This window comes from Blennius ocellaris (genome assembly GCF_963422515.1).
Source record: "Blennius ocellaris genome assembly, chromosome: 3".
NCBI lineage: Eukaryota > Metazoa > Chordata > Actinopteri > Blenniiformes > Blenniidae > Blennius > Blennius ocellaris.
Window position 1 is genome coordinate 10,248,158 of NC_137652.1, and position 14,414 is coordinate 10,262,571.

A 14,414-nucleotide genomic window follows, 5' to 3' on the forward strand; every position below is an offset into this window, starting at 1 on the left:
ATTAGTTATAGGTAATTCACAGTCAAATTCACATCAGATTTGCTGCTTGTATCTTTTAAAAGTCTCTTTGAATCAGAATGTTGCAATCTGCTTCACAAAGATTTCCAGAAGAATGCAGCTGAACTCCACAAACGTTCTAAAATCATGTCTGTGAAGTTCCCATTCACTGAGTGTACTGAGCTTGATTTGTGATGGGATTAGGCTCTTTGCAAGAGTGTTTGTTGGACCTTGACATATGGCAGGCACTGTGGAAACTCTTACTGCAATTGCTCATTCATCATATGGCCATAAGAAAAGTTTATCTTTGAGCTCTTTTGCTTGTATGACACAATGACAGATTTGGCAGGATGAAGCAGTGCTAATGCAGAAAAAAGTAGTTTGAATATATACAAATATTTCATGTGCAGCTGTGACAGAAACATGGAGTTTTTCCATGGACAAGTCATTTCAAATCATTGAGAAGTTTGATGCGCATTATTTTGGTCTTTTATTTTGGCAAATTATAACAACAGCATTTAGACTTTTTCAAGGTTTTAAAATTGCTTAAAACAACATTGAACATTTCAAATAAATAGATGCATATTGTATCGTATTCATTTTGAACTCAGAAGCACACAAGAACTCTGGAAAATAGGGAAATATTATTGTTTTATAAATCATGATGAATCGGTTTATATCAACACAAGACTGTCTTTGGTAGTTTTGTGCACAATAAGTCACTGGGTAGAATATACAGAAACATACTGCATTTACAAGTGCATTTTTAAAAGATGTTTTAAAGCTGTGTTTGATCACTAAGGAAAATTACAGGAAGACAATCATATTTCAATGTCTACTTGAGCACAGAACAGTTGTTTTAACCAGATTTTAAACATGAAATCCTCCTAGTAACCCGGCACTATGATGGGAAAAATATAATTATTCATAGAAAGGGTTTATGCCAAAAAGCAGGATTAGAGACAGGGTCATACGCATTAAACAAAAACCCAGCCATCTACTATAGCACTTTATCCTCTTCATTGCCGTGGGGCACTGGATTCAATCCCAGCTAACTAAGGGGGAGAGCAGGCAGGGTACACTCCGGACAGACAGACACTCACACCAACAAGCAATGTAAGGTCACCAGTTAATCTCACATACTTGTTCTTGAACTACAGGAGCAAATGGGAGAATCTGGACAAAAAAAACCCTTGCACACACAGTGAGACCATACAAACGTCACACAGAAAGGCCTAGTCTGGAGTTGAACCCACAACCTGTCTACTCTGAGAGAATAGTACTGACCACTACATAAGAAATTAAAAAACAAACAAAAAAAAACATGTAGATGAAGAGGTCTGAGCCGACTGATCTTCAAGATCAACTTACACCTGAGATACAAAAATAAAAATTTGAGCTGGTCACCTGTAAAGGCCCATGTAACCTCTCAAGTGATTTTTAGGATCGGTCTTTATACAGATCACTTACACGGTAAACCTGGAATATACCGTGTCTCATTACAGTTATTATTATTGTTAATAATGCTGTCATAATCATAATTACGTTTCTCTGGGCTCATTACTGTTGTATGTGAAAGCAGCCGGGGAGCTGTTGTCTCTTCTCATTGAGCTACTTGTTATATTTAGCATTAAACGTCTGTGGCCTTAATGATCACTATTTCACTCTCGTGTTCTCAAGGAGTACATCCTACTGAACTTACAGAGCCCGTCTGATTACATCACAAAAGATGTCTAATATAAGTATATGAGCGATTTGTTACTGTCTGCATGTTGGTATTTTATGACAGCAGTTTCAATCCTCCTAGGCTGTAAAACCTAACAAAAAACGTTAATGTACTCTAATACCATTGGAGAAATTTGCAAGAATCATCTTCTTTAATTTTACTTTACTATTAGAAATATTCCAAAATTTTTGTTGCACTTTCAGTTTCGGGGAAAACAAATCCAGTTTGATGTCCTTCCAAGTTCCAACAATTCACTTTCTTCAAGTTGAGTTTATGTCATTAAGAAAATTCAAATAATGGGATGTTCAAATAATGGTCTATTTGTTAGATAGAAACCATCCGCATTTCTAATGTACTGTACATCCAAGCAAATTTCATCCGGTCACATGATGTAAAGGTTTCATTAACAATTCTAGTTGAATATTCGCAAGGAAGATTGTGATTTACATGACATTTCACATGACCTTTATGATCCGCTCAATGCAAAACATTTATGAAAGCGTATTGTTTACATACATGAAGTCTTTATCCTATATCATTATCCAAGAATTACAAAAGTAAGTGCCTTGAAACAAGTACTCTTTTAGCAATTGCAGTGAGAAAATAAACCCAAAAATGTTCTCATTTCTATTTTAGACACTTTGCCAATGGCAGTTGGTTCATTGGGTCCTTTTGAATTGACAATATAGCTCTTAATGAAATCCTGAGAGAGGGATAGAGAACAGGTACATTTTAAGAAATTGTGCTTCCCTTGAAGTAGAATAATGAGAATTTTTAAAATCATTTCTGCCTAATTCCATAGAAGAAAAGCAATATTAACTTCAACCTTTTGACTTGGACATCATTTTTTCTTCCATCCATCTTTATTACTGCTTATTTCACATGGAGCTCAGTGGCAAAACATAGAGCAAAAACACCCAGATACCTTCTGATCCCTATCACATTTTCCTGCTCCTCAGGTTGGGCTCTGAGCTGCTCCCAGACCAAGAAGAGATTTGATCTCAAGCAGATCCTGGGCTCACCCTGGAGCCCCCTCCCAGTCTGCGATAGCCAGTTCACCTCCAATGGGAACCATCCTAATCAGATAATCAGCGGGCTCCTGAGTGTGGATTACAACAGTGGAATATTGGGACATCATTACTGCAGCCATTTCGTCAAATTCATGATCCTTTTTCTCTTTGGTATTCCTAGTATATATTCGGTGGACTACTCCCTCCAGAGAGATTTCTAATCCTAACCTCATCATTTTCTTCTTCAGCCAGTCACATCACTCTTATCTGAAGATTACGAAAGAAAGAAATGGTCAAAGAAAAGCAGCATGATCCTCAGTCCTGCCTGCTGAGTTGGTTATGGGGACTCATATTACAAACCCTTCATCGCTTGTCGTTTTCCTTGTTTCAGGTCGGGTTGGACTTTGCTCTTCACCTTCGAAAAATACAGGGGTGACAATGTGACACAAAGCCTCAGACTATTGCAGCAGGGCTTTTTATGTGACCTGATAAACTCACTTTGAAACAGCTTAAAATGTTCATGTTGTCAGTCGTGCCAAGGATGTCCACTCAGCTGGTCCCGTCTCCTCTGGCTCCTGGTGAGTGTAGCAACAATTGTCCCACTATACTGTATGACCTGAAGAGAGCCCAAAGAAAGCAGGATCAGCTTCAGAAGGTCCCGCCCCTTACTTCAACATGTCAATTACCATACAAATGAAAATATTGTCTACTGACAATTTACATTCATTTTAATCATGGAGAACATTATCGTACGAAATCTTGAATGCTTGAAGATGTGCAGAAGAACTGGAATGTGATTCTGAAGAGCCTTCAGACACTGGAAGCCAACTCTCTGTAAGCAAATGGGAAGAAGTAAATATTTTTTTTCCTTCTTTTTGATTTGCGGTCAGAAATGAAAGCATGTGAAATGTTTTCAAGCTTTTATCAGTTCAGGAGTTGGCCCCTAAATGCATTCCTTTTTGATAGGCCCACACTTTTGGATATAGTGGTTTTTAAAGTTGGCTCTCTCAAACAAGTGTAATTAGCCCAGGATCTTAAAAGGGAAGCTCAACTTATGAGGCCATAATGCCACGCTACAGCTTTCAATGAGCTGTGAGCAGCCAATAAATTCAACTGGGATCATGTTTAATTAAACACGCTAAATCACACTAATGAGAATCAGGCCTGCATGGTTTCATTATCTTTCATTAATTAATTCCTTAAGAAACAAAAGAAGTGTCTGTGTTATGTTTAAAGGTTGCTTGCTATTATTATCATCCATCCATCCATGATTCCATCCATCAATTATCCATGGCTTTATTGTAATTAATGTTGTGCTAAGAACAAGGTGCACCTTAAACAGCTCACACTCCATCACAGGGTAGATACAGAAAGACACACATCAGCTCTGCTATGCATTCACTGACAGTTTGTGTCACCAATATATGTCAGGGGCAGATGTCCTTAGAATTTTGGGGACAAGTCTGGGCATCCTGAAAGTCCAATGTAAGCACATATAAAACATGCAAACGGATAAATGCACTTCTGCCAAACAAGCAACTCACTGTCTATGAGACAAAGATGTAAACCACGGTAAACTATTCCACTGGTGCATTAAAATTATTTCATTAACAGCCTGTGGACTTGTGATTTGTAGCTGGCTAAAAAACTGAATAAAATTACTGTTATTGAACTGTAAACTGTTTTGACTCTGTTCTATTCTGGCCAATACTTTATTGGGATAAAGCAAATGATGAATTTTAATAGGAAAATTCTTTATATGCGTTATATGTCTGGTATGCCATCCACAACACCGCAGATGCCTCAATTATTATGTCTTTCTTTAATGAGATACCATACTCTGAGCTATGATATGTCTGAGGAACAGCTAAGCTCCTATGCAGAACCCACAAGTACATAACACCTTAAGAGTAAGAGGGTGCGTTTAAACTATGTATATATTGTTTAAGGGGGGGCCAAAGCAGTTCCATAAGCTACGAGCTATATCAATATTGACAACATTCCCACACCACTTCCTCATCGTTGCAATTAATGCAGCATAAAAGTGTTCCAGATAAATTATAACACACATTTCAACCTTCAAAGAAAAACCACAACCTCATGGACTACTTTTATGATTGCGGTCATCCTAAAGTCTTATGTAAGATTCCTCCTTTAATCCCTAACCTATAAACGCAGCTTTTTTTATGTTTAACCACTATCTTCTGCCTTGCCTTTGAAAGCAGGAGAGTATAGGATCAACAGAGTAAGTAAGCAAGAGAGTAGAACACTCTCAGGTGATGAAAGGGTTCAATCTAAATGTATTTATATCTATCTATCTATCTATCTATCTATCTATCTATCTATCTATCTAGATAGATAGATAGATAGATAGATAGATAGATAGATATAGATATAGATATAGATATAGATATAGATATAGATATAGATATAGATATAGATATAGATATAGATATAGATATAGATGAAGGACATCCAGGATGTCCATGAACAAAGTAAAACACATCTAGAAGACGATTGTTTGTTTATAGAGATATTACTTTCACGTGATGACACACGGTCCAAAAGATGATCTAAGGGGGGGAAAGAAGGGGTGGGGGGGTCTATTGCACGTTAAGAGTCGTCTGGAAATAATTTCTCCTTGCTGATAGGTTGATCTGCTACACCAGCCCCACTTGCTCATTGGATTGGCCTATTGCTCTTTTTTTCCTCCAGTTTCTCATTGGCTTTTGGCAATGGCAGTTCTCTGCCATCATTTGCCCGAGCAGTTTTCAATGAATATTGTATGTGGTCTCTGGCTCTTGGTGCTGATGATTTGAATCGGCTGGCGAGGAGCGAGGAGGCGTCCTGGATGCGCGCACCAGATGATGGAATTTCTCCCAGAGACCGCAGCTGCTCGACCACCACTGTCTCCCTCCGAAATTAGATAAGAGAGAAGAGCCGGGAAGATCACAGCCAGGGAAGATGTTCTGCGCCAAGCTCACAGAACTGAAAATATCCGGAGAGTGTCCATTCTCCGGCAGCGCCAAAAATAATAATGAGCTGGGAGACTTTGAGGAGCGTTCAACTGACGCCGCGGATTTACTGCCTATTTCTAACGACGTGCACGGGAAGCCAGGTGAGGACCTACCTCGACAGAAGACCAGCAGAGCCAAAGTTAACCTGCATACGCTTGGAGAGAGCATCCGCAAATTGGCATGTCCCGAGGTAAGTTGCAAAACGCAAATTCATTTGACTTCTGCAAAATGATTCGCGCGCAATTGCAAAATATGAACACTTGATTGTGACAAGATCAGTAATTGCACCGACAGTTTATCGTCCCTGTGGCCTCGCGCATCGGTTCATTTCCTGGAAATAAAGGGGCTGTAATCCTGTTCTGTTTGAATATCAGTAATTAACTGCTCTTAAGTCTTGCGATGACCTTTAACTTGCTGCACACTTTGTGATCCAGTTTGAAAGGCTGCATGCTGCCCTCCAACGATTGGTGTCAGTGTCAGACCGCAGCAAAGACCCTGAAAGGTAACTTGTTAAAAATGTTTATCTGTGGGTGTTTCAGTTTATTTATGGTTTTATTGTATATTAAAATAAAAAACAACAACTCCTTCTGTTATTTGGTTTGAACAGATACTTCCTCATGAAACAAAAGTGAAGCTAAAGCACAAATCACGTGTGTGCGTGCGTGCGTGTGTGCGTGTGCGCGCGTGTGTGTTTGATACAGCTGCCACAGAGACATCAACAACAACATCACTGCCCCCTCCTGTAAATAACAGCTACGATTACTATACTGTTGTAAATTATAAGTCAAATCTTCACGTTTAACACTGTGCGTCTTCCGGTAGTGAAAAATAATGATGTTACAGCCTCATTTTGTCGCTCTGTTTTTGCTACAAATATCTCCAGTCAGACTTGCTACTAGACTGATACTAACACTGATAACAGCAATGGGGTGTGATGCAGACTCAGGCTGCTATGGATACATGGAGGGTGGAAAAAAACCCGGACATCTCTTTACAAATAAGATGTTAGACACATGACTTGAAAATGGCACACAGACAATGACACATTCTGAATGGAGTTTCTTTTCCCTGTGGTTTACCTGGAGTAGAAAAATGATCAGATCAGCACATTAACCAATTGATTACAAAGACAATTTACAACTGTTATGTCTACTCATTTTCAAGCAAATTTGCCACTTTTTTCACTACCGATGCCTCTCAAATGAGACATCAGATGAGGTATATTCTTGGTCATCAGACAAAACATGTAGGGGAAATGTCACAAGGGGCTCAAGGATATGCAGATTAATTGACAGGGAAAATATTTTACTGCTTGTGTCTGATGGCTGTAGTAACTTAGCCGAAAACCAAGGTATCCCGAGCTCTGGTTTATACGTGTCTGACCTTGATTGTTGAATTTCCAGTCCTGCAATTTGCTGCACACACCATCAGAGTTGCGGCGATGACCCAGAGCGTTTGGTGGAGATGATGAATATTTACTCTACCAAAACGGGTAAAGGCAGATCTGAAATATTATACTAACTGTGTTGATGGGGTTTGTGGATTAAATACTCCATCTTTTTCCTTGTTTGTGGCCAACAGCAATACCAATGGAAGCTTTACAAGTTGCTCTGGGGGAGGAGATCTTCAATATGTGCTATGAAGAGGACAGACACATCTTGAGGGTGGTGGGGGGAGCTCTCCATGATTTTCTGAACAGCTTCAACGTCTTGTTGAAGCAGAGCAGCATGCCGCCCAACGCCGATAGAGAGGATTGTGTAAACGAGCCCTCGGTGCTTTGCTTAGACAAGGATCCGGATCTGCTCACTGTCTATTTCTTCAACCCCCACCCAACCACTGAGCTCTTCTTCCCTGGAGTCATCAAAGCCGCTGCTCGCCGGCTCTACCACACCACTGTGGATGTACTGAAGGACCCCCCCAATGCTAAAGACAGCATCCTGCAGTCCAGTCCGCAACCCAGTCTGCTGTTCACGGTCATTGTTAGGGATGCTAAAAGTCTGAGCCCCAGTCCACTGCGGGCCACCTCAGCTGGAACCCTTCCTACCTCTCTGTTCTCCACCATCTTCCCTTTCCATCTGATACTGGACCAGGACCTAGTTCTGATCCAAATAGGACATGCACTCAGAAAGCGACTGACCCGGAAGGATGGACTCAGACGGTCCAGTACCTTCCAAGACCACTTCACTATTGTCTCCCCCCAGATCAAATGTACCTTTCAAGGGATTCTGACCATGCTGAATGCACAGTTTATCATTCGCATCAAACATGGAGTCTCCACCACAGAAAACACAGGGAAGGTATGTCAACACGTGTTAGATAAGTTAAAAACGGACATATTTGATGAACAAGCGAGAAATGGTTTCCAGATATTAAATGAGACAGAAGGGGGGAAAAAAATCTAGTTGTTTACAAGCAGTCGGGCTTATTAGCGGCACTTTTTGGTGTATTTGACCTGAGGTAGAGATCAAGATTATACCCCCAGTGGAGATCAGAAGCGGATGTCAAACCATTTTATCCATCAAAGGCACAGCCATGCTCGTGCTATTTCTGTCAGGGTGCACAGCAATCGGTCGCACAAGAAAAAAAAAACTATCAGTGAGTAGATGTGACAGTAGGACAATGACTAATGATATTCAATCAGAGAAGCTCCCTCTTCATGTACCACTTATCTTCCAGTAGTAAATTGGCTATAAGAAAAGAGTAATAAGAAAATGGTGAGAGCTTGTTGAGTGAGTGAACAGGTAAATGTCTCCCTCCACCTGGGGTTGAGGATAGGTTCACCATGCACAAACATGACTAAAATGTCAGTGGACGAGACATGTTTAACATGATTTATGTTACAATTTCAAAGCATTAATGTGGCTATTTATACAAATGAGAGTCCACAGTCACACTACTGGATCTATTAGGTGAACATGTGTAAAATTATACTATTACAAGGATAAACAGTTGTTTTTGAGCTTTAGAGACAGCATTGAGTGAATTCAAAGAATGGGAATATGATGGCAACTCATGTAATACTTGTTGAGGTGCTTTAGTCCGGACCACAGTGGTAGATTCTCTGACATACTGACTGGACCCATTCCCATGGAGCCATGCTGCTATGGATATAAATATCTTTGTGTGTTTGATGAGATTCTCCCCTTCTTTAATTTTGGCTCTGTAAACAAAATTCTTTGGCTTGTGGCTGATATAACGATGCATTCATGTCAATATTGTCACAGATACCAAGTCTTTGCTTTCTTCTCATGTTGAAATGTCTATACTAGGAATTTATGTATCTGTACTTTATAATATCTTTAAAGATACATCATCTCTGTTGAGACACAATGAATAATGTGGCACTGTGAAATTTTGTACTTAAATAATAAGCTGATATGAAATCTTGCAGAAAATGCTTTTTTTTCCCCACTGGATCTTGCTTCAATATACAGAACTTCCTCACCTCATCTTCTGTTTCTTGTTTCAGCTCATGGACCTTAAAGGTCAAATGATTTACGTTTCCGAGTCAAACGCCATCTTGTTTTTGGGCTCGCCATGTGTGGACAAGCTGGAGGAGCTGACGGGCCGCGGCCTCTACCTGTCAGACATCCCCATCCACAATGCGCTGCGTGACGTGGTCCTGGTTGGTGAACAGGCCAAAGCCCAGGACGGTTTGAAGAAACGTCTGGGGAAGGCCAAGGCAGCTTTGGAGCATGCGCACCAGGCGCTTGAGGAAGAAAAGAAGAAGACCGTGGACCTCCTGTTCTCCATCTTCCCGGGCACGGTGGCACAGCAGCTCTGGCAGGGCGAAACCGTCCAAGCCAAGAAGTTCAACGGGGTCACGATGCTCTTCTCAGACATTGTGGGCTTCACAGCCGTTTGCTCGATCTGTACGCCGATGCAAGTGATCACCATGCTCAATGAGTTGTACACCAGGTTTGATCACCACTGTGGAGAGCTTGATGTTTATAAGGTAGGCTGTGGCAGGGCACCATTCACACGGAAATCCCAAAGACAGAAGTGAACACTTTAACACGCATTAGTAGTATCTTTCTGTGGAAAATACTCGAGGAACAAGTCATAAGACACCTGTGACAGCAGACACAGTATCAACAAAACATACACAAATCTTCAGGTTTCTGTCATAAATGTCCTCATGTTCGGTGAAGCTTAACACCATGTAAAAAATATCATTTCAAATGACGCTGCATGAGTTGCATGATGATGATTCTTTTTTGTTTTGCAGCCAATTAAAAGCAAGTTTAACTTTAATCTTCTATGAAGATAAGTGACATCATAGAATGTTTACAGTTTTTCTAAACACAAATGATAACATTGCATATTTTAATTATTAGTTTAAGGCACAATTATGTCTTTTTAATTATTGTAAATTGTATGTAAAGTCATCTCAAGACACCCAACTAAGCGTTGCAGAATAATATCAGTAACTTATTTACATTATTTACCTCTTTCAAATCTGTAATTGCTTAAATTGTGCTTTAAACATACCGTACCTTGTCCTTTAATTCACAAAGAACCTGAAATCTTTATAAATATCATCATTAGAAACTGGTTAAAACATTAATGATAATTTTGTTATTATTAACTTTTTTTTTTTTTTCAAAAGAGAGCAACTATTTTTTAGCAAAACAGGACCATAGGTTGTATGTGTATAAAGTATTAAAAAAAGGCCTTAAATACTCTTGCATCTTTAAAAGTTTTAACGACAAATTATACAACCCTGCATTGAAAAAATGAGCTGCAGCCGTAATTCAACCAACGACTCTGATGTCTGCCAAAGGCTGCTAATCTGCAGGGAGGTTGGATAATGTAATCAAAGTGTCATGGAAGCAAAACAGAAAGCGAGGCGCGTTTGAGAAATATCTCGTAAAATGCTCTGAAGTCAGAGGGCTTTCTGAGGACCCTGTTTCCACTCCACGTGTATGAACCTAAAAATAGTTTCACTTCGTCTCGGTCACGTAGCCATTGAGTGCTCCCCAGTCCCGACTTACACAAACAAAGACAAGGGTGAAGGAAAAGCAGAAGACTTTTTAATGTGGCCAGGGATCAAGTGCTATTAGAGTTTTAAGTTTTATTATTCCACTTTTTTGACCTTTTTGTCTTATATTGCTCTGGCGGTGACAGATTGTAAAAAGAAAAAACGAATTTGATGAAAATCCACTCCACAGTCATCATTTCTTTAAGCTGTTTTATCTTTATGTGCTAATTTAACAGTATTAAACCAAAAATTATTTAGAAATCATTTTGGATTTTAGATCAAATAAGTTAAAAAAAATCAGCTGACATTTGGTGGCTCCTAAAAACTTTATGTTTTATGTTTCTCTGTTTTTTTACTGTATTTAGGTGGAGACCATTGGCGATGCGTACTGTGTAGCTGGCGGCTTACACAAGGAGAGTGAGACTCACGCCGTCCAAATTGCTCTCATGGCTTTGAAGATGATGGAGCTCTCAGATGATGTTCTGACGCCAACAGGAGACGCAATACAGGTGAGGGTCGAACACTTCATTAGAGTATCACTTATTCATTGTGCTTTTATGAAACCAGCCATGTTTTTTATTAATCAGAAGAGACACCAAAAAATGATCTCTGCTTTGTTGACATTTTTTTTGGGTGTAAAGCAGAAATGATGTGGTTTATATAGTTATCTCATAATCTAAAGTGAGGATTCATGATTGAATTATTATTGAAACTTAAGCTGATCATCAAGTTTTTGCTTTTATGTGGAGAGAAACAACAACAACAATAAAAACATTGATATGTTTTATGGACTTCTACGACTTAGCATAACTAATCAACCAAATAAAAAAATTTTTTTAGTACTCTAAGAACTGCTTAGATCTTTGAATTTTTTTAAAGAAATTACGTATTTGGATATTCTGGTTGCTGGTTTGCGTCAGTCGTGTTGTAGAACAAAATTAATGGGAAAAATATATATTATAGTAGATCTGGAATGATCTACTGTAATATGTCAATGTAGAGATATTCTAGTAGATTGTTGAAATCCTAAAAAAAAAGAGCACCACAGCAGTATGAAAATGCAGCATTCCCTCCATGATCTGAGAGAAAGCGTCCCTCACATGATGTCATGTCTGGCTTCCTCTCCAGTTTCAGCCTTTCCGGAGAGTTTTCTTTTCAACAGTGCAAAATTCTAAAAAGGGTCAATGTGTCTCTATTGCACATCCAATCACTGTTATTTAAAAATGTTTTTGATTCTTTTTCTAGTGTCCCTTGTAAAGTTTTCTTGGACTTGCTGTTAAAAGTTTGTGTTTGACATGAAATACAACTAAAAGAAATAGTGTCTTATCTGTTGCTTGTTGTGCTTGTTTGCACATTGCGGTATTTATCCAAACGTAACCTCACCAACTGCTGTTGAGCATAATCATATGAAAACAAAGCCAGGGAAGTGTATTTCTCTGCCCACAAGCTTCTGCCCATTATGTGGGCCCTCTAGCACGAGCATGATGGAAAAACAAATGATTGCTCCTTTCTTTTCAGATGCGCATCGGCCTCCACAGTGGTTCAGTACTGGCGGGTGTAGTCGGTGTGAAGATGCCACGTTACTGCCTTTTCGGGAACAATGTCACATTGGCTAATAAGTTTGAATCCGGCAGCCAACCTAGAAAAATCAACATCAGCCCGACAACTCACAGGTGAAGCACCTTGAATAAATGTTTTCATTTCTATGATGGAGGGGGCAAAATTACATTTTGCTCTGGTGTCATTTGTTTCTGCTCTTCTGTTGCAGACACCAAAAACAAAACAAAACAAAAAAATGCTCTGGACAGGAACTTTACATTTTAGCAAAGTGCTGTACTTCCTCCTGTGTCAAATGATTTGCCACATTGCGTTTAGACTCATGTTTTATCTGTGTGCTCTCCGTCCTAGATTGCTGCAGGGTCGCCCAGAGTTTGTCTTCATTCCCAGGAGCAGACAGGAGCTTCCGGCCAACTTTCCAGAAGACATCCCTGGTGTTTGTTACTTTTTGGAGGCGTCCTTCAAGACTTAAAAAAATTTTTTAAAAAATGGCTGTGCCATAAAGGCAGCCTGCAGCAGAATGTACACATGTTGGATATGAATAATAACACACGTATCTAGTGAATACAGTGCGAAATATGTTGTATATTTTGATTTGGGCTGTTGGCTGATTATTGATGACGTTGTCCACCAAACTCTGTTAAACATGAGTGTTGTGTCCGTACAATTATCCATCTGTACAACTGTAGTGGAGGGAAACCTACTCCATCTTTCTTCCAGAATGAGCCACCTTTGCTTTATTGATATGATTTATTAAAAAGTAGCTTGCATTTGTAGCTTCCTCCAGAGATTTAACTTGACTGTCAAAGAAAAACTAATACGTTCTTCTTGATTATGTTTTTATATCTACAGGGGACAATAAAGGCAAAAAAGAATGTGGCCAAAATGTTGTTTCCAAAACAAATAAGTTAAATGTAAACTCTTTAACTTGTATTAACATGTTGCTTATGTACATTTTGGATTAAATGTTGCCGAACAGGTTAGATTCTGTTCATGTGTTACATAACTACCAGGCTCTGTACCTTCTAAAGCACTTTTGTTAGAAGAAAACAAACAAAAAATAACTAAATTGACTTTTAAGTGTTTTAGGTGAGAATTTGTAATGACCATTGAGACAAATATATATTTTAGGATATAAGTGTCCAATCAAGTGTGAGCAATGCAGAGCAGAATCAGGTGCCTTATATGGACTCTACCGGGAGGGTCGGGGAACTTTTGAAACATTGATAAATGGTTAGATAATATCTGTATTTTTCTTCAGTAATTATGAGTAACATGCCAAGATTTCATTCCACAAGCAAATAGCCAGAGGCACTGTTTTGAGCTGTGTGGTGTGTTGACATAACGTGTTTCCTAATGTAAGTAATATTAGTGCAGTTTTACTTTTTCCACAGAACACATTTATACTATATTTATTACATAAAATTCAAAACACCCCTTTCCTATACAAAGAAGAATACAATGAATGTTTTACTATTGTCACTCATTATGATGTGCTTTAATCATCATTGTAATGTAATCAAAGTGCAATAAATATTGGTATTAATAGACTTAAGTGGCTGACTTTGTTATACAACACAATGACTATATATGCATCTGTGACTGATAATGTGTCCAGTCAGGTTCTTGACTCGAAACCCTATATGCATTTATAAAAAAAATTATGACAAGTAAGTAATGTTTCTCCAGTTTGATTATATGTATTATTATCTTACTTGCATACAGCTCCCCATCTCTAAGTTTTAAACAGGTTGTTTTGAAAGAAGTATGATCAGCTCAAATAAAATACATCATAATGAAATCATTGAAAAGGTTTGAAATTAAAACTAACAATCCCCAAGAGGCAATATAAGGTATAATGCTGTTTAAGGATGAATGTGTTCATAATGATAATTCAGTATGGTGTATAAACAGCACTGTGTGCAAGTAAAGGGACAGTGCTCTTTGTCATTGAAGATATATCTTAAGATACATCTGGGGGATTGAATGGGTGGTTGTCATGCTGCAGAAAGGGTTGGGACAATTCAAAGGCCCCCCTGATGGTATTACATCACAGACAAGCATGTGAAGAAGTGCATCTTTTGCACATTACCGCACACTCATATAAAGACTGATTTTTTACTTTG

At 38.9% G+C, this 14,414-nt stretch overlaps 1 protein-coding gene across 1 annotated transcript; it reads left to right on the plus strand.

Moving 5' to 3' along the window:
- Positions 1-5,697: 5,697 nt before the first annotated feature.
- Positions 5,698-12,760, plus strand: gucy1a1 (guanylate cyclase 1 soluble subunit alpha 1; the record flags this gene model as incomplete). The annotated part of the gene is made up of 8 exons (XM_080520526.1): positions 5,698-5,940; positions 6,185-6,252; positions 7,154-7,242; positions 7,332-8,047; positions 9,220-9,705; positions 11,097-11,240; positions 12,250-12,404; positions 12,640-12,760. The coding sequence occupies 8 exons, from the start codon at positions 5,698-5,700 to the stop codon at positions 12,758-12,760; spliced, it is 2,022 nt and encodes a 673-aa protein (XP_080376652.1).
- Between the last annotated feature and the right edge of the window lie 1,654 nt (positions 12,761-14,414).